A 19,912-nucleotide genomic window follows, 5' to 3' on the forward strand; every position below is an offset into this window, starting at 1 on the left:
GATTTACACTGAACCTTTGCCCAGCACTGAGATGCTCACAATGCTCCTCAACCCCGAAGGCCGGCTCCAATGCGGCGGCTAGAAAGCTGCGGCCCGAACGCAGGAATTCCTTAAATCCTGATGGTTAATACAGTCACCTGGGTTATATCAGTTAACACTTGGCTTTAATCTAATTTTTGTCCAGAAAGTTACACGGTTGCACTTTTAAATTCTACAACACACATAACTGATGACGTTGAACTTAGTTTTTCAAGACGGCATTTCTCTGTGTAGCCCTGGCTGACCTGGACCTCTTTGTAGACCAGCCTGGCCTTGAACTCACAGAGATCCTCCTGCTTCTGCCTCCTGAGTGCTGGGATTAAAGGTGTGTGCCACCCCTGCCTGACACTGAATGTTTTACGCTCTGCTCACTCAAAGAATGTTTGTTAGTAAAAGTTACTTTGTACACTTGAATGGGTGGCAGGCCCTTGAACATGTTATATTAAACCTCCCGCAAAACCTTCCATGTCAGGGTTACTGATCACCTGTTTACAATTAAAGAAAATGTGGACTCGAAAAAGTTAAATAACTTGTCTAAGGGCGCACAACTAACAAACAGCAGGCCTAGGACTTGGGCCCAGGCTCTGACCGGAGAAAACAACAGAACACCCACAGTTCCGAAAACCACGCGTCCTTCCGTATCCATACCCTTCTCTGAGACATCTGTCCAGACTTCAGGGATAAAGTTGTATTTTCCACTGGTGATCTGATCCTTCAGTGACACTTGAGTCTTATGCTCAGAGAAAGGTGGGTACCCACTAAGGCTTAATATTGGTAGAGAGAAAGGAAAAAAGATCAAGTGGCATTCTCAGTGGCATGTGGGGACATTCGTTTCTTCTTCAGCACTGGGGAAAAAAACCAGCTTTTCCTTAAATCAATGACTGAAAAAAAAAAAAAAAGACCTACATCAAACAGAAGCTGTCTGCCTGGACACAGGTACAGTCCCACCCGACCTCATCCGGCCAGACGGTGAGAGATGAAAATGCTTCCTACCAGATGAAGAGGATGACGCCCAAGCTCCAGCAATCCACAGCGCGGCTGTACCCAGCAGTCCCGTTGGAGAGGAGGACCTCAGGAGCCAGGTAAGTGGGCGTACCACACAGAGTCCTCATCAGGGACGTCTCCCCCAAAATCTTGGACTGCCCAAAATCAGTGATCTAAAATTACAAACAAAACAAATGAAACCCAAACATTATCGTATCCCATCACCCCCAAGAGGCCCAGAAACTGGATTGTCTGTATACAGACACCAGCCATTAGCCCAAATACACAATGACATGTCTTTGCAACGTCTTTTGTTTTTTGTTTTTCAAGACAGGGTTTCTCTGTGTAGTCCTGGCTAGCCCGGACTCTCTTTGTAGACCAGGCTGGCCTTGAACACACAGTGATCCACCTGCCTCTGCCTCCCCAGTGCTGAGACTAAAGGCGAGTGCCACCACGCCCGGAGACTCAAGACTCTTAAATCTGACTACACCCTGGAACATCTGGAAGGCCTGGTGGGGAAGAAAGGCACCTGCTGCCACCCTCAAGTTTTATGTTTTGGGGTTCCTTGTTGGTTTTTGTCTGGGAACTGCAGCAGGAGATTCTAACTTGAGTCTGGGCTCAGAAGGAAAGGCAGGAGCCACAACTCAGGGGTCCACTCAGCCCTCTTCCCTCTGCGTGCAGACGTCGCTCGTACACAATGAAGCTCACCAGGGGCTCCTGAGACCCTGAAACCCTAGGTCACCTCAACAGAAACTGCCCAGTATGGAAGTTAGGGTTCTCAACCTTTGGATACTCCTGGGGTTTTTTATGTAAGAAATTAAAAGGCAGTTTTGAACAGAAATATATAGCAGGGGCCAGAGAGGGCGAGAAGATTGCACCTTGATGAGACAGTCCTCTTCCTGAGATGACAAAAGAACATTCTCCGGCTTTAAGTCCCGATGTATAATCCCATTTTCGTGAAGGTACTGTACAAAACGAGAGGCAGGACCGTTGGCTTATACAATGCACACATATAGAGATAGTTACCAACACCCAGCTCTCAGCCTGGGTAAAGCTAAGCTGTATTATGCATAAGCACATTCCTCAAAGTCAGAGCTGAACCAGGGCTGAGCACTTAGAAATTTTCTATTTCAAGATAGGGTTTCTGTTTGGCCTTGGCTGTCCTAGACCCACCAGGCCAGCTTCAAATTCAGACTTAGAAATTTATGTTAGAGAAAACATTTTTCTTTTTCTTCTTCTTCTTCTTCTTCTTTTTTTTTTTTTTTTTTTTTTTTTTTTTTTTTTTTTTTTTTTGTCTTTTTGAGGTAGGGTTTCTCTGTGTAGCCTTGGCTTGGCTGTCCTAGACTCGCTTTATAGACCATGCTAGCCTCAAACTCACGTTGATCCACCGGCCTCTGCCTCCCAAGTGCTGGGATTAAAGGTATGCAACACCACACCTGGCTGAAAATATATATATATATATATATATTTTAAAGATTTATTTATTATATATACAATATGATCAGATCACATTATGGGTGGCTGTGAGCCACCATGTGGTTGCTGGGAATTGAACTCAGGACCTCTGGAAGAGCAGGCAGTGTTCTTAACCACTGAGCCATCTCTCCAGCCCCTAAAATATATTTTTTTAATATTTATTTATTCATATGTATGAGTGCTCTATCTACATATACATTTGCAGGCCAGAAAAGGGCATCAGATAGCATAATAAATAATAGATAATGAGCCATCATGTGGTTGCTGGGAATTGAACTCTGGATCTGGAAGAGCAGCCAGTGCGCTAAACCTCTGAGCCATCTCTCCAGTCCCAGAAAATCTTTTTTTTTTAATATTTTATTTAATTTTAACTTATGTGCATTGGTGTAGGGGTGCCAGATCTTGGAGTTACAGACAGTTGCAAGCTGCCATATGGGTGCTGGGAATTGAACCCGGGTCCTTTGGAAGAACAGGCAATGCTCTTAACCACTGAGCCATCTCTCCAGCCCCCCAGAAAATCTTTTTTTTTTTTTTAAGATTTTATTTATTATTTATACAGTATTCTTGCCCGAATGTGCACCTTCCCGCCACAAGAAGGCACTGGATCTCATTACGGATGGTTGCAAGCCACCATGTAGTTGCTGGGAATTGAACTCAGGACCTTTGGAAGAGCAGCCAGTGCTCTTAACCTCTGAGCCATCTCTCCAGTCCCCAGAAAATCTTTTAAAAGAAAAAAAAAAACATAGAATGGTAAACCTTGTATTTCACAATGCCAGAGAACAAAAAAACCTCTAACACTAACAGACACACAAGATGTCTATTTCAATAAAAATCTAAACAAATGGTAACATATCATAGGAATTCCATCAAAATTTCTCTGTGTAGCCTTAGCTGTCCTGGACTCACTTTTGTAGAGCAGGCTGGCCTCAGCCTTGAACTCACAGAGATCTGTCTGCCTCTGCCTTCCAAGTGCTGAGATTAAAGGTGTGCGCTACCATCTCATGGCTCGAAATAATATTTTTTTTGGTTATCCAATCCCTAAGAATATTTTACAGGGATCTCAAATATACATTAGCAGCTGGGCACTGGTGGCACATGCCTTTACTATCAGCACTTGGGAGGCAGAGCAGGCAGAACTCTGTGAGTTTGAGACTAGCTTGGTCTACAAAGCAAGCTCCAGGACAGCCAGGGCTACACTGAGAAGCCCTGTGTTGAAAAACAACAACAACAACAACAAATAAAAAAAATGCATTTGTGGGGGCTGGAGAGATGGCTCAGCGGTTAAGGCCACTGACTGTTCATCCAGAGGTCCTGAGTTCAATCCCCAGCAACCACATGGTGGCTCACAACCACCTATCATGAGATCTGGTGCCCTCTTCTGGCCTGCAGGTATACATGCAACCAGAGCACTGTATGCATAATAAATAAATCTTTTAAAAAAATTTTTCTATCAGGTATGGTGATGTATGTTTGTTTATATAATGTGTGTCCAAAAAAGAGGAGGGGGCGAGTACGAGAAATAGCTCAGCCCGTAAAGGCTGCAGCCAGCACTGATGACCTCAAGTCCCAGAGTCCACACGATGGGAGAACAAGCTTCTGAGGGCTGTCCTCTAACCTACACACACACACACACACACACGCACGCACACACACACACACACACACGCACACGCACACGCATGCACACGCGCGTGCACGTACACACACACACACGCACGCACACACACGCGCGTGCACGTACACACACACACCGATGGGAGAACAAGCTTCTGAGGGCTGTCCTCTAACCTACACATACGCATGCACACGCGCGTGCACGTACACACACATACACCGATGGGAGAACAAGCTTCTGAGGGCTGTCCTCTAACCTACACACGCGCACACACACACACACACGCGCGCATGCACGCATGCACACGCGCGTGCACGTACACACACACACACTCTCACACACACACGCACACACAGATTTTTCTGTATCAATCCACACTACACACACTGACTCGCGGAGTATGAAGGCGCTCAGCCCCCACCATATTCACACCACACACACTAGACTCACGGAGTATGAAGGCGCTCAGCCCCCACCGTATTCACACCACACACACTAGACTCGTGAGGTATGAAGGCGCTCAGCCCCCACCGTATTCACACCACACACACTGGACTCGTGGGGTATGAAAGCGCTCAGCCCCACCGCATTAGTCCACACCACATTTCTGTAGGAATAAAAACGTCCTGTATGTACAGATCTACGCACAGTTAATCTTGCTGTTGGTCAGTAGATGAGGAAATGAATTAACTAATAAAGAATTAAGTCCCGCACAGACGACAGCCATCATTAAAAATGAACCGTGAGCCAGGCACAGTGGTGCATGCACCTGAGAGGTGAGGGCAGGAACGTCAGAGTTCAAAGCTAGTCTGGCCTAGAGCTAAGTTAAGGTCAGCCCATACTACATGAGACCCTACCTCAAAAAACAAACAAGCAAGCAAGCAAGCAAACTTAAAAAGGGCTGTGGGCTAGGGATACAGGTCGTGTGTGTGTGTGTGTGTGTGTGTGTGTGTGTGTGCGTGTGTGTGTGTGTATGTGTGTGTGTGTATGTGTGTGTGTGTGTATGTGTGTACGTAGGTATATAAAGCATTGGTTCCATCCTCCCCACTATGAAAAGAAAATAAGGTGGGGAGGGATTGTGAGTGGGATCTTGGATCAAGGTAAATACTTTTATTGTAATATTTTTTTTAGTTACGTAAGAGGGAGTTCATGTGCATGTGAGTCCAGGCCATAGAAACCAGAATTATCATTTCCTGGAGCTGAAGTTACAGATGTTGTGAACCACCTAATGTGGGTGCTAGGAACCACACCCCAGTACTCTACAAAATTAGAACCTGCTAGGCCAGGTGTGGTGGCACACTACCTTTAATCCCAGCACTTGGGAGGCAGAGACAGGTAGATCTCTATGAGTTTGAGGCCAGTCTGGTCTACAAAAAGAGTTCCAAGACAGCCAAGACTACACAGAGAAACACTGTCTTGAAAAAAGACAAAAGCAAACAAACAAAAAATCTAGAACCTGCTTGCCAGGTATGGTGGCCCACTACTTTTGATCCTAGCGCTTGGGAGGAAGAGGCAGGTGGGGCTCCATTGAGTTCAAGGCCATCCTGGCCTACAAAGCAGGTCCCAGGACAGCCACGCAGATGCAGCTATTAAACAGAGAAACCCTGCCTCCAAAAACCAAAAAAAAAAGAAAGGGAAAACAAAAAACCCCTAGTACCTGTTCTTAACTGGTTGGCCGTCTGTTCAAGAGAAATTCTTTTTGTTTTGTTTTTTGTTTTGTTTTGGTTTTTTTGAGGCAGGGTTTCTCTGTGTAGCATTGACTGTCCTAGACTCGCTTTGCAGACCAGGCTGGCCTCGAACTCACAGTGATCCGCCTGCCTCTGCCTCCCGAGTGCTGTACATTTTTATTTTTCAAACAAGTTCTCTCTAACTTCCTGGAGCTGGCTTTGAACTTGAGATTCCCAGCTTATGCTCCCTAGGAAGCTGGGACTCCAGGCTGTGCCATCAGATCTGGCGATACCTTCATCTCCTTAATTCCTTTTCTTACTGCCTCTTACACTCATGGCAAAGCCTGATCATCTGGGTGGGCGGTGGAGAGCAGGGGGTTTTGTTTTGTTTTTTCCTAGAACAGAACAGCAAACTATAGGAGCTCTTGAGTTTTATCCTTCGTCCCTGGCTCTTGCCTAGCACCAGAGCGCTTAGCTTACGTGCACAGCTAAAAGCATCTGGTAGAAATAGAGCTTGCAGGTTGCTTCCTTCAGGCGCTGGTTCCCCACCACCCGGTCAAACAGCTCTCCGCCTTCCATCCTGAAACAGAAACAAAGCAGGGCCTTCATCCCTGGAGGCAAAGCACAGACGAAGTAAAGTCATCTAACCCAGCAGAGTAAAGAAGGGAGGGCGAGCCAATGAGCATGTGCCTCATGTAAGAGGCCCGGCCTGGGACTCCAGCACTAAACGCACATCATCTTTTTTCACTTTTAAACTTAATGAGCTTTGGTGGGTGTGATGTGGCTCGCCTTTTAACCCCAGCACTCAGGCAGATCTCAAAGAGTTCAAGGCCGGCCTGCTTGGTCTATATAGCAAGCCCCAGACCAGCCAGGGATACATAAGACCCTCTCTCTAAATAGACAGACAGACAGATAGATGATAGATAGATTAATAGATATAGATAAATAGATGATAAACAGAACGGTAGATAGATAGTGCCAGGAGGTGGTGGCACACCCCTTGAATCCTAGCACTTAGGAAGCAGAAGCAGGCAGACTTTAGTCAGCGGCCAGCCCGGTCTACAGAGCAAGTTCCAGGACAGCCAGGGCTAAAAAAGAAAGCTTGTCTCCAAAAACCAAAACAAACAAACAATCACCATCACTTTTTTAAAAAATATTTTGTATTATGTATACAGTGCTCTGCCTGCATGTACACCCGCAGGCCAGAAGAGGGCATGAGATCATATTATAGATGGTTGTAAGCCACCATATGGTTGCTGGGAATTGAACTCAGGACCTCTGGAAGAGTAGACAGTGCGCTTAACCTGTGAGCCGCCATCTCTCCAGACTGCATTCGCCATCATCTTGAGGGCTGGAGAAATGGTTCAGTGGCTAACAGTGTGGACTGTTGGGCTGACCAGGGCTGACCTGGGCTGACCAGCGTAACAGGGCACCTGCTGGCCTCAGGCTCCCTCGGTGCCTTGCAGCTCTTCTCATCCCACCCCTGCGCTAAACTTCCCCAGCTCAAGGGCTCCCCTCCCCACCGTTCCGGTTCCCACACAGCCCCACGCCCTAGCTGCTGTCGCCTGATCCTCCTAGCCCTCCTCTCTCCTCTGCACTCCTCGCTGCTCCACCTTAACCTGGGGATTTCTCTCCCCGAAACCCAGGGGCTGTCGCTGTCTCTAGCTACGCCCCCTCCCTCCCATGCACGGGGCGTGGCCACGCCCTCACTGCAGTCATGGCTCTTCCTGAATACCTAAGCTCAGTACCCAGAAGCCATCGCAGCCCACTCATGCCTCTAACTCCATCTCCAGGAAACCAAGGCTCACCCCGACCTAGAGCCCGCACATACTCACACCGACATATAGTTAAAAAGAACACAACATTGATCTTGTGACAAATGAATGAGCTGATAAGCCTCATCCACGATCAGCTGCCCAGCTAGAAAAGAGGGCAAGGTGGACCATCCAGCAAGCACTGACTTCTTTGCAAACTTTTAAAAATCTGATGATTCTGCCAGATGTGGTGGCGCATGCCTTTAATCCCAGCACTCGGGAAGCAGAGGCAGGCGGATCTCTGAGGCCAAGGACAGCCTGGTCTACAGAGTTCCAGGACAGCCAGAGTTATATAGAGAAACTCTGTCTTGAAAAACCAAAACACAAAATAAAAATTAAAATAAAACTCTGATTCCAGAAGCTGGTGGGAGTGCCAGGGGCTGGCGTTCCCTCAGTGCTCCTACATAATGCTCAAGTGGGAACAGCCGACCAAGCTGGATCGTCTGACCAGAGCAGTGGGGTCTGAGCCCAGGTCAACCCTTCCTGGTTCTAAGTTTCTGGGTGACTTATATAATCCCTCTGAGCTACATGACAATACTAAAGTTAAATTTTTAAAAATTTTAGTCAAGCGGGCATAGTGGCGCACGCCTGTAATCCCAGCACTGGAGAGGCAGAGGCAGGTGGATCTCGGTAAGTTCGAGGCCAGCCTGGTCTACAAAGTGAGTCCAGGACAGCCAAGGCTACACAGAGAGACCCTGTCTCAAAGAAAAAGAGAAAAAGAAAGGAAGGAAGGAAGTTAAAAAGAAAGAAGAAAAATGGAGTAAGGTGAGCCCAGTGGTAGAGTACTTGTCTTGAGCGCACAGGCCCTAGGTTCAGAACATCCCCCCAATAATCAAAAATAACTATTCTCAAAGGTGACACCACCCACCACAAGACACAACTGGCACTCAGGAGGCAGAGGCTGAGACAGCAAGGACTCAAAGAGATCCTAGCCACAGAAAGAGTTAGCAGCAAGGTGGGCTGGCTACATGAGTCTCCATCTCAAAACCTAGCAACAGTACTAGCTGAGAGAATGTGGGGGCCCGCCATGCACAAGGCACCAGGTTTGAGTCCAACCACAAAGCAAAGTCACTGAGGCGGGTCGTTTCCTTAAAGGAACTTTCAAGGGGGGGCTAAAGCAGTGACTCGCTGTACCGTGCAGGCGCACTGAAAGGACAAGTCCGCTCAAGGCAGACAGCAGCAGTGTGCCCGGGGCTCGCTGCCAAGAAGCAGCAGGCACGGTTCATCATGTTGTCACTACGAGCATTGACTTGTGTTAGCCAGGCAACCACAGAGCCACAGGCAAGACGTTCGCTTAAGTTACCATCGGGAATGCTGTTTGTTAGTAAGCGCTTGTCAAAAAAAAAAAAGCTATTGCTTATAAATTACTTTGTGTAAGGTTAGTATTTTGGTTTCTGGAGACAGGGTTCCTTTGTGTAGGCCCAGAGGTCCTAGAATTAGCTCTGGAGACCACATTGGTCTGAAACTCACAAAGATCTGCCTGCCTTTGCTGGGATTAAAGGCAAGTACCGCCACTGCCAGGCAGTCTAAAGTATTTTTTTAAATGTTTAAAGTTTCCAAGGGTTTGCCTGAATGTGCACGACCATGTAACAGGCCTGAAGTCCATGTAATCCAGAAGGCGTTGGACCCCTTGGAACAAGAGCTAACAGACAGCTGTGCATGCAGGTGCTGGGAAGTGAACCCAGGTCTTCCAGAAGATCACTCTGCGCTCTTAACCACTGAGCCATGTCTCCAGTCTTACTGTATTTATTTATTTTTCTTACTTTCTCTTTTCAGCATCTAGGTCCTTGAACGTGGCAGCAGATGCTTTTACCCAATGAACCATCACGCATCTGTTGTAGTCTTTTTTTTTTTTCCCCCAAGACAGGGTTTCTCTGTGTAGCCTTCGCTGTCCTGGACTCGCTTTGTAGACCAGGCTGGCCTCAAACTCACAGCGATCCGCCTGCCTCTGCCTCCCGAGTGCTGGGGTTAAAGACATGCACCACTACACCCTGCTCCATCTGTCAGAATCTTAATGGCCACTCTTCATGGGCCTCCCTTGCCAGCCAGCAGCACAGGTTTCCTCCCTGACCCAGCAGCTACATACAAGAAGAGGCCCTGACAGATATTCAAGTGCCACCATGCAACCAGGTCCACACGTGATGCAGTGACCAATTCTCTCATGCTGAGTGTGCACATGTGTGCTCCCCACAACTCTCAAAGCATTTAATCCTTACACAAAGTTGACATGTCCAGGAGCAACTATTATCCACACTTAACACTAAGAAAACGAGACTCGGTGAGGTGGGATTAACTCCTCCACGGACAATCAGCTCGTCATGTACAGAGAGTAAAGTTCAACATCAGGCCTCAGATACAGAGCCTGAATCCTACTGTGCCTTTAGAGTCATTTGTGTGTGTGTGTGTGTGTGTGTGTGTGTGTGTGTGTGTGTGGGGTATCTGTGTGGTGTGTGTGTATCTGTGGTGTGGGAGGTGTCTATGTGATGGTGGGATACCTGTGTGGTGTGTATGTGCCTATGTGTGATGTGTGTCTGTGTCTGTGGTGTGTGTATGTCTGTGTGTGTGGTGTGTGTGTGTGGTGTGTGTGTCTGTGTGTGTGGTGTGTGTGTCTGTGTGTGTGTCTGTGTGTGTAGTGTGTGTGTATGTCTGTGTGTGTCTGTGTGTGTGGTGTGTGTGTATGTCTGTGTGTGTCTGTGTGTGTGGTGTGTGTGTATGTCTGTGTGTGTATGTGTCTGTGTGTGTGGTGTGTGTATGTCTGTGTGTGTCTGTGTGTGTGGTGTGTGTGTGTATGTCTGTGTGTGTGCATGTAGTACATTAAGAGCCCCAATACAAGAAAACCAAGTATGCATTCAACTCTTTTTGGTTTTGGTTTGTTTTTCGAGACAAGGTTTCTCTGTGTAGCCCTGGCTGTCCTGGAACTCACTCTGTAGACCAGGCTGATCTTGAACTCAGAAATCCGCCTGCCTCTGCCCCGAGTACTGGGATTAATCCGCCACCACCTCCTGGCTAATCTGCATTCAATTCTCTGCTGGTTTATAAAACTTACATGGAAACATAAATGTAAAAGGTTCGTACTTACAACTCCAGAACAATGTAATAATCTTCTGCATCAAAAACCTCTTTAATCTTGATGATGCACGGCTACAACAGAGAAGGAAGGAGAAATAAGAAACTCCAAACGGAACCCTTACGACAGAAACTGAGGCATCAGGCGGATAAGGAGCAGGCACTGGGCCCTGGTCTGGGGAACTTTTAGGTCAAGTACAGGAAAGGGCAGAATGGAATGTGGCTGACTCCTCACTGGGGACACGTGAGAAACATGTCACCACACAGCGTCAGCAAGGAGTAATTCGCATTTGCACACGAGCCTCCCTATGGATGACAGCAGGTCTCCCCTGCCTTCTTCCTCATTTGTCCACAGCAGGCCTCAGGGAACCTCACACACGGCATGAGTAAAGCCGCAGTAGCTGGGTAGTTGGGAGGAGGAGACCAAAATTCAATACCAGCACAGGAGTGAAGGGCAAATAGGACACAAGACCAGAGACCATGAAACTAACTTGTAATCCCAGCTCTTGGGAGGGCAAGGAAAGAAGAGTGAGGCAAGTTCAAGGCCAGCTTCAGCTATAAAGCAAGTTCAAGGCCAGCCTGGGCAACCTGAGACCCCATCTCAATAACTAAGGCGGAGGAGACCTGGTTAGACCGCCACACAGCCCCGTGCAGTGCCGCTCCCAGACAGGAACCATGAAGAACAGAGCTGGCTGGTAGCCCCTCCCAGCCTTGCGAGCACGGCTGACAGTTTAGGGCCTACCCCTCAGTGCAGGGGACACAGCCACACATACTTAGCATTCTGATTTCCCACCTGGCGAACCTACTGTGTTTGAGATGACAGCCAAGGCAATGACAAGAAAACACTGACTCTGTCAGCAATACAGAACCCACCCTAGGGGGCTGTGACCATGTGACGATTCACGTGAGAACCAGGGAGCCTAGGATACTTTGAGGTTTGAGATTCAGGACCCTGGCAGCCTTCCTTATAGCCAGGGGCTTCCCGCAGTGAACTGTCCGAGACGGCCAGAGAAGACCCCACAGCTTCCCAGCATGTGCTTGGAAATATAGCTCAGTGCTAAGGCAACATTTCCATTTTAATACAGCTCAAATTAACCAGTAAAATATTTAGGGACATGGTATGTAATTGGGATGTATGTGGTGTTTTTTTAATTATATGTATCTGCCTGCCTGTCTGCCTGTCTCTGTACATGCCATGGACCATGTATGGAGGTCAGAGAAGAACTTGTGGGAACTGGTCCTCTCCCACCTCCGTGTGGGTCCCTGGGACCAAACTCAGATGGTCTGGCTTGGCAGCAAGTACTCTCAGCCTATGAGTCATTTTGCCAGCTCTGAATGTTTTTTTTTAAAAAACTGGCAAAGCAGGCCACGGCAGGAAGATTGCTTGGGCCAGGAATCAGAGCCTCGGCTGGCCAATTCAGCCAGTTCCTGTAGAAAAGAACAAAAACAAACTCTACTGAGGAGGCGGAGACAGAAAGATCTGGTGAGTCCAGAATTCCCAGAGCAGCCAGGGCAACAGGGCAGGACTGTCTCCAGACAACAAAAAGAAAGAAATGGAAGACGGGGGAGGTGGAAGGGGAGGGAGGGAGGGAGAGAAAAGGAAAGCAAAGAGAGAGCAGGGAAGGAAGGGGGTAAAGAGGAGCAGGGACAGGAAGCAGGAAGGCCAGGCACCACAGTGTGGAGGGTCAGCAGGTCCACGGGTTATAAACAGGCTGCAGAGACAGTGTATCAAACACAGGAATCTAGAATAAATAAAGCTTCTAGTTTTTAGAGGGGTGTGAGTGGTGGAAGAAATTCTTCTGTCTGGAGGCTACAAGTGAGACCAGGAAATCATTAGTTACACTGGCAAGATTTGTGTCAACTTTAACCCCAGCACCGACTGAGCCTGCGTTCAGGGTGCTCATGAACCGAAGAAGACAGTGAAATAACAAGCAGAGAGAAAGACGGTAGCAAACCCGTGCGCCACAGCCCTTCCCATCTTTTCGAAGGACAACATGGCTTCCAGATATAAAGGCATCCTTACAATAGAGGCGAGGGCCGCTGGTGTGCAACAGGAGTCTCCACATCAATGAACCAGATGTGGGGGCGGGGCTCCCCTTACCTGTCAGGTATCATGGGTCTCACTGGACTACTCGAAGTTGAAGTTATTTAAAAATACCAACATTTTAGATATAATTAATCTCACTAAAACTTTTATTTCATTTGCAAATATGATCACTTATCTTTATAAGATTTTGGTCAAGATCTCAGTAAACATACTGGTCATGACGCCTTTTACACAAGATTGTACTCTCAAGACTTTGAAGTAGAACTCTTCCGAGATAAATAAAAGCTGGGTCCATGTGTGTGTTCACATACGTTCAAAGGAGCCGGGAACCAGCCTCCTACTGCAACCCTCTGAACACATCCCAGACCTTCAGACACGTTACCAGAAGTTAATACTCACATGATTGAGTTTCTTCAAGATTTCTATTTCAGTTTCAACACTGGGAGCTGTGTCCTTAAATAAACAGGATAGCATTAGAGTTCATGAATAATCATAATGGTTAATATTTTAAAATTATATTTACAGTTAAACTTATTAAATAAAGGATGCCTGGGTTACAAACCAGGCTCTGCTTATACAGAGGACACAAAAGTACATATTTATATAAAACACTTTGGGTAAAAAGCTAAGATTTAAACTTTTAAAAATATGTATTTATGGGGCTGGAGAGATGGCTCAGAGATTAAGAGCACTGTCTGCTCTTCTGAAGGTCCTGAGTTCAATTCCCAGCAACCACATGGTGGCTCACAACCACCTGTAAGGAGATCTGGTGCCTTCTTGTGGTGGGCAGGCACACGTGTGGGCAGAAAACTGTATAAATAATAAATAAATCTTTAAAAAAAAAGTATGTATTTTTAATTTTATGTACATTGGTGTTTTGCCTGCATGCACATCTGTGTGAGGGTCCCTAAATCACTGGGACTGGGGGTCTACACCTCTGTGCTGCCATGTGGGCACTGGGAATTGAACACAGGTTAAGAGCAGCCTGTGCTCTTATCCACTGAGCCATCTCTCCAGCCACCACACCCCCAATATTAAAAATGTTTAAATCCGGCCTTTTCCTTTCAGCTCTCACACTCATTACTACAATGAGGGGGCGAGGGTGCGGGTGAGGAGGTTCTGTTACCTGGGAGGTCACATCGAGCCCAGTGAGCAGAATGATTGTGACATAAAGACTGACTGAGTTTTCAACACCCTAGGAGACAGCTCTTCTCCCCTAACCAGGAAGCAAAGCCAGAACCACAAGGCCAAAGGTCTACAGCAAACTGAACACAGACCGGAAATTCCTCTTGCCATGTAAGAATAGAATTATCTTGGGAAAAACAATGTGAAGAACGTTAAAGCCAGAAACAGCTGGCTGCAGAGGAAGAGGAGACCCGGTCCTGTGTTGCTCTGTGTGGAAAAAAACGACGCATTTGGCTACTTCACTCACTCAGTGAGTGAGGGTCACAGAAAAGGTGGTAAGTATCTGCTCAGGAGAAATGGCTTGCATTTTAGACACCTGCAACTGAGGATTACAAATGTTATCTCGGCGGTGGAGTCCCTATCTGGCATTCCTGAGGCCCTGGGTTTTAAAAATATGTGCTTCTAGGGGCTGGAGAGATGGCTCAGCGGATAAGAGCACTGGCTGCTCTTCCAGAGGTCCTGAGTTCAATTCCCAGCAACCACATGGTGGTCACAACCATCTATAACGTAGCCTGATGCCCTCTTCTGGCCTGCAAGTGTATATGTGTACCACTGTATAAATAATAAATAAATAAATCTTTTTTTTAATGTGCTTCTATAACTCATAGTCATTGCTACAGCACCCCAAAAAGCAAAGAACCTGAAGTCACCTCAACAACCAAGTGAGGAACTACCTGCCTAAACCGCGATGAGGCTGGGGCCGTTCCCTCCCAGAGATGCCCGCGAGTCTATGTGCGTCTGTCTGATGTTATCCGGAACATTGACAGTGCTCAGCTCACGCCTCAGGACTGAATGGCACCAGGAAACGTGCCTGAACTGCTGCTGAGACACTCTTCGGAAAACACACAAGGCCCTCTAGGGCAAATGGGGTCGCGGGGGATCAAGACAGGCTCATTTTCCTTCATCATTCTCAAACTGGCACTCAGGAGGGCTGCACCATCAAACTGAGTCCGAATAAACTGCTACCTCAGTCAGGAGCGGAGGCACACGACCTCGGGCAGGAGCAGAGGCACACAACTAAAACCCTAACTGCAGAAGAGGCTAAGATGGCTCCTGCAAGGCCAGCTCAGGCTGGGTGACAATCTGTCTCTTTACTCTTTTGAAGTAAAAAGAGATCACCATAATTTGTAAAACAAATCAAAATCATACAGTGTAGCAGGTATTAAGCATTTCACACTCTAATAAACACTTTCCAAATCAACACGCAGAGTGAGGCATAGCACGTAGGTCAGAATTAAACCCAGCTTTTATGAGACTGTCTTTCCTTCTCACTAGAACTCTTAACTCTCAACTCTCCTTTCTGCTACAGCAACCCAAGCGTCACCTCACTAAATGATTTAAAAAGATGGATGGGGGATGGAGAAATGGCTCAGAGGTTAAGAGCACTGACTGTTATTCCAAAGATCCTGAGTTCAATCCCCAGCAAGCACATGGTGGCTCACAACCATCTGTAATGTGATCTGGTGCCCTCTTCTGGCCTGCGCGTGTATGTGTAGGCCAAACACTATATACATAATAAATTAAAAAAAAAAAAAAAAGATGGATGGCAGGTAAATGACCGTGCAGCTGATGACTAGGAGCAGTCCCTGTGAGATGCACGTGCTGAGAATGGACAGGCGAGCCGTGCAAGCAATGTGAACTCATCTGTCAAAAACACCAGTGTCTGCACCAAGATGAGACGGGCTGAAGGCAGCTGTGAGGCCGCCCTGGGAAGCAGAACCCACTTCCTCCCTGACTCCTTCCTAGTTACCTCAGAATAAGAAAAAGGCCTGTGACTCTGTGTGTAAACAGTTATTTCTAAACTAAGTAGTAATAGTAGTTTCTGAATTAACTAGAAGACACTTAAAGTGTTCAGTGTTGTTTGGCAGTCAAAAATTACTACGTCTAGGGCTAGAGAGACAGCTCAGCAGTTAAGGGTACTGATTGCTCTTCAGGAGGTCCTGAGTTCAATTCCCAGCACCCACATGGTGGCTCACGACCATCTATAATGAGATCTGGTGCCCTCTTCTGGCCTGCAGGTGTACAGGCAAGCAGAGCACTGTATACATAATAATAAAAAAATAAGTCTAGCAGGGCATGGTGGCACACGCCTTTAATCCCAGCACTCAGGAGGCAGAGGCAGGTGGATCGCTGTGAGTTCGAGGCCAGCCTGGTCTACAAAGCAAGTCCAGGACAGCCAAGGCTACAGAGAGACCCTGTCTCCAAATACAAAAACACATAAACAAGTGACCACGTCTGAGCCATCCAAGCTTCCCCAGACTGAAGCACACGCCAAGCTTCCTCAGGAAGTCATGAAGAAATGTGGAGACCCAGGCGGCACCCGACACGGTTCTTACCGGTTCTCTCGATGAGCTGAGCGCAAACCTCCGCTTGCTGATGATCTTGATGGCTACTTTCTTACATGTTTTCCTCTCGAAAGCCATTTTTACCTCCCCACAAGCGCCACTAAGGGGAAAAATATAGACAGTGATTTTTCAAGATGATTTTCATCGTGTCCAAGTCTGCCTTGACAACAAAACAATTAAAGCTGTGGCTGAGGAGGCTGTGCGGGTGGGTAAGGTGCTGATCATGACAGTGTGAGAACCTGAGCGCCAATACCCAGAATCCACGTAACCAGGCTTCGCACTGCGACACCGGAGGCAGAAACAAGGGAACTCCTTCCCCCACCCTCAAGGCTTGAGCCAGGCTGCCTGGCATGCACAGCAGACAACACACACCAACACCCATGGTTGGCTTCTGACCGCCACACAAATTCTGTGGCACATGCACTCCCACACTTGCTTGAGCAGACATACACACACACTTTGTTCACAAAACATTGTTTCCATTGTCCCTATTCTCACCGGAAGGACAGCAGCCATGCAGGCTATGACAGCACACTAGCACACAGCTGCAAGCCTAGCACTGAGGAGGCAGAAGTAGACTGATCTCTTTGATTTTCAGGCCAGCCTGGTCTACAGAGTGAGTTCTAGGCTACACAGAGCAAGGGCTACACAGAGAAACCCTGTCTAAGAAAAAAAAATTTATTTTAAAGGAAAAGAAAAATAAAAAAGACAAAACTGAAAACAATCACCAACAAATAATTAGCATACATAGTTGGTTGGAAACATAAACTGCACCCTATACTACACTGGAAAGTCCTGCACAACTACTCTGGACTCAGTGGGTACCGATGGCAGAGGACCGCCACACAGAACCTGCTGCAGCCCCAGGAAATCTGTTCTGCGAAGTTCAGATCCATCCTAGCAATGCTACTACAGCCGGAACCGTAGACCGCACACTGCCTGTCTGCAGCGGGCAAGAGGGCAGAGCAAAGGCCTCCCAGCTTTCCCACTGTGCTGAGTATGGTGACATGAAATGCAGCACCACAATCATTTCCAGGTGTAGAATTCAGTCCCATCAAGGGCGGTCACAATGTTCTGTGGGCGCTACCATCTAGCTCCAGTTAAGGAGACACCGCCATAGCCTGCCTCTAGCAACCACAATTGGCTTTCTAAAAATCACCTGATACTTCATATCGATGAAATCATATTTCTTTCACTTAGCTTAATGTTTTCAAAGCTCATCCATGTTATCGCAACCACCAGCGCCTCTTTATTACTCATCTGAGACCGGACCTGCGTTGCTGCGTTGCTGCTTTGCTCTTAAACTCTCTAGAGCTTAAACTCTGGAGCTACAGACAGTTGTGAGCCGCCATGCGGGTGCTGGGAGTTGAACCCGGGCCTCTGGAAGATCAGCTGCTGCTCTTAATTGCTGAACCAGCTCTCCAGCCCTGGTTTTCTCCTTCTGCCGTAGACCCCAGAGACTGACTTCAGGTCAGCAGGCCTGTTCAGGCCCCGACTTACTTTTTGTTTTTGTGATAGGCATCATAATCAAAAGCAGTTTGGTAAGGGAAGGGCTTAATTGTCTTACGTGTCCTGATCACAGTCTGCCGTTGAGGGATGTCAAAGTATAAACTCAAAGCCGGGCGGTGGTGGCACACGCCTGTAATCCCAGCACTCGGGAGGCAGAGGCAGGCGGATCTCTGTGAGTTCAAGGCCAGCCCGGTCTACAAAGCGAGTCCAGGACAGCCAAGGCTACACAGAGAAACCCTGTCTCGGGAAAAAAAAAAACCAGATTCTAGTTCTGAAGGCATAAAGGGACCATGGGCAGCAGCTGAGGCCTGGCACCGCATGGCAGGGTTGGGGTAACCCCAAGAGAGGCCAGCAGACAACTGACAGAGACACAGGCCCAGGTGCACTTGGAGAGCTCAGCATAATGGAGAGGTGCAGACTGTGGGATGTCCAAGAGGACAGCAGCAGGCACAGGGTGGTGCCAGCCTACAAGGCAAGCCCTGTGTGCTCTGTGGGGGAAGTGATGCTGCTCACGTCTTCTGCAGTATAAGAGATCATGAGACCCAGACCTTGGACATGATCTACTTACACTGTTGAAATTTGATTTTGCTTTGATCTGACTGTAACCCTGGCTCTTCATTAAAATAATAATAACAGGCCTTTAATAGGCCTTTAATCTCAGCACTTTGGAGGCAGGGGCAGGCGGATCTCTGTGAGTTCAAGGCCAGCCTGGTCTACAAAGCAAGTACAGGGCAGTCAAGGCTACACAGAGAAACCCTATCTCAAAAAACCAAAAATTAAAAATAAAAACATACCAGCACTCGGGAGGCAGAGGCAGGCGGATCTCTGTGAGTTCAAGGCCAGCCTGGTCTACAAAGTGAGTCCAGGACGGCCAAGGCTACACAGAGAAACCCTGTCTCGAAGAAAAAAAAAAAAAAGAAGAAGAAGCTAAGGGCTAGAGAGGTGGCTCAGTGGTTAAGAGCGCCACCTGCTCTTCCAGAGGTCCTGAGTTCAATTCCCAGCAACCACATGGTGGTTCACAACCATCTATAATGTGAACTAATGCCCTCTTCTGGTGTGCAGGTGTACATAAAGGCAGAGCACTGCATACATAATAATAAATAAATAAATCTTTAAAAAAAAGAAAGAAAAAGAAAAAGGAAAAAAAAAAAAGGTGTCGGACCCCCTGGAATTAAGAGCTGCAGCAGCTGTACGCCATCACGCAGGCACTGGCAATCAACCCTGGGGCCTCTAGAAGAGCAACCAGTGCTCTTAGTGGATAAGCCAGCTCTCCAGCCCCAAATTGCGTTTTTGTTTTTATTTTGTAGACTCACTTTATAGACCAGGCTGGCCTCGAACTCACAACGATCCGCCTGCCTCTGCCTCCCGAGTGCTGGGATTAAAGGCGTGCGCCACCACCGCCCGGCTTTGAGTTTATACTTTGACATCCCTCAACGGCAGACTGTGATCAGGACACGTAAGACAATTAAGCCCTTCCCTTACCAAACTGCTTTTGATTATGATGCCTATCACAAAAACAAAAAGTAAGTCGGGGCCTGAACAGGCCTGCTGACCTGAAGTCAGTCTCTGGGGTCTACGGCAGAAGGAGAAAACCAGGGCTGGAGAGCTGGTTCAGCAATTAAGAGCAGCAGCTGATCTTCCAGAGGCCCGGGTTCAACTCCCAGCACCCGCATGGCGGCTCACAACTGTCTGTAGCTCCAGTTCCAGAGGATCTGGCACTCTCACTCAGACACAAGTCAACAAGAACATCAATACAAATAGAAATAAATAAATGAGAGACTCCTGAAGGTTTTCCTCTGAGCTCCACATACACACCATGGTGTACTTATTACATGTACCTCATACATACACACACACACACACACACACACACACATCACACACACACACATACACACACACACATCACACAACACACACACACACCACACACACACACACATACACACACATCACACACACATACACACACATACACACACACACACACACACACACACACACACACACACACTCATACCCACATCACAGCAGTCACACAGAAAACACATACAATCACAGACTCACACACATACACAGAGAAGGAGAAAGAAGCAATTCAGTAATTTTTCTTTTCTTTTCTTTATTTATTTATTTATTTGATTTTTTTGAGACAGGGTTTTTCT

At 47.4% G+C, this 19,912-nt stretch overlaps 1 protein-coding gene across 6 annotated transcripts in view; it reads right to left on the reverse strand.

Annotated features, from left to right (window-relative positions):
- Positions 1 to 19,912, reverse strand: part of CHEK2 (checkpoint kinase 2) — a 32,324-nt gene that overhangs the window by 5,855 nt on the left and 6,557 nt on the right. For all 6 annotated transcript variants that reach the window (XR_014775865.1, XM_084764291.1, XM_084764290.1 and 3 more), the window contains exons 6-12: positions 16,230 to 16,338; positions 13,108 to 13,161; positions 10,675 to 10,736; positions 6,262 to 6,361; positions 1,902 to 1,988; positions 1,033 to 1,196; positions 688 to 803 (exon numbers count right to left, since the gene is read on the reverse strand). Coding sequence is in view for 5 of the 6 variants with exons in the window: in XM_084764291.1 (XP_084620417.1) it covers positions 688 to 803; positions 1,033 to 1,196; positions 1,902 to 1,988; positions 6,262 to 6,361; positions 10,675 to 10,736; positions 13,108 to 13,161; positions 16,230 to 16,338 (692 nt within the window). In the remaining variant the exon portion in view is untranslated. The remainder of the gene's footprint in view (positions 1 to 687; positions 804 to 1,032; positions 1,197 to 1,901; positions 1,989 to 6,261; positions 6,362 to 10,674; positions 10,737 to 13,107; positions 13,162 to 16,229; positions 16,339 to 19,912) is intronic.

This window comes from Acomys minous (assembly GCF_964271855.1).
Source record: "Acomys minous genome assembly, chromosome: 16".
Lineage (NCBI taxonomy): Eukaryota > Metazoa > Chordata > Mammalia > Rodentia > Muridae > Acomys > Acomys minous.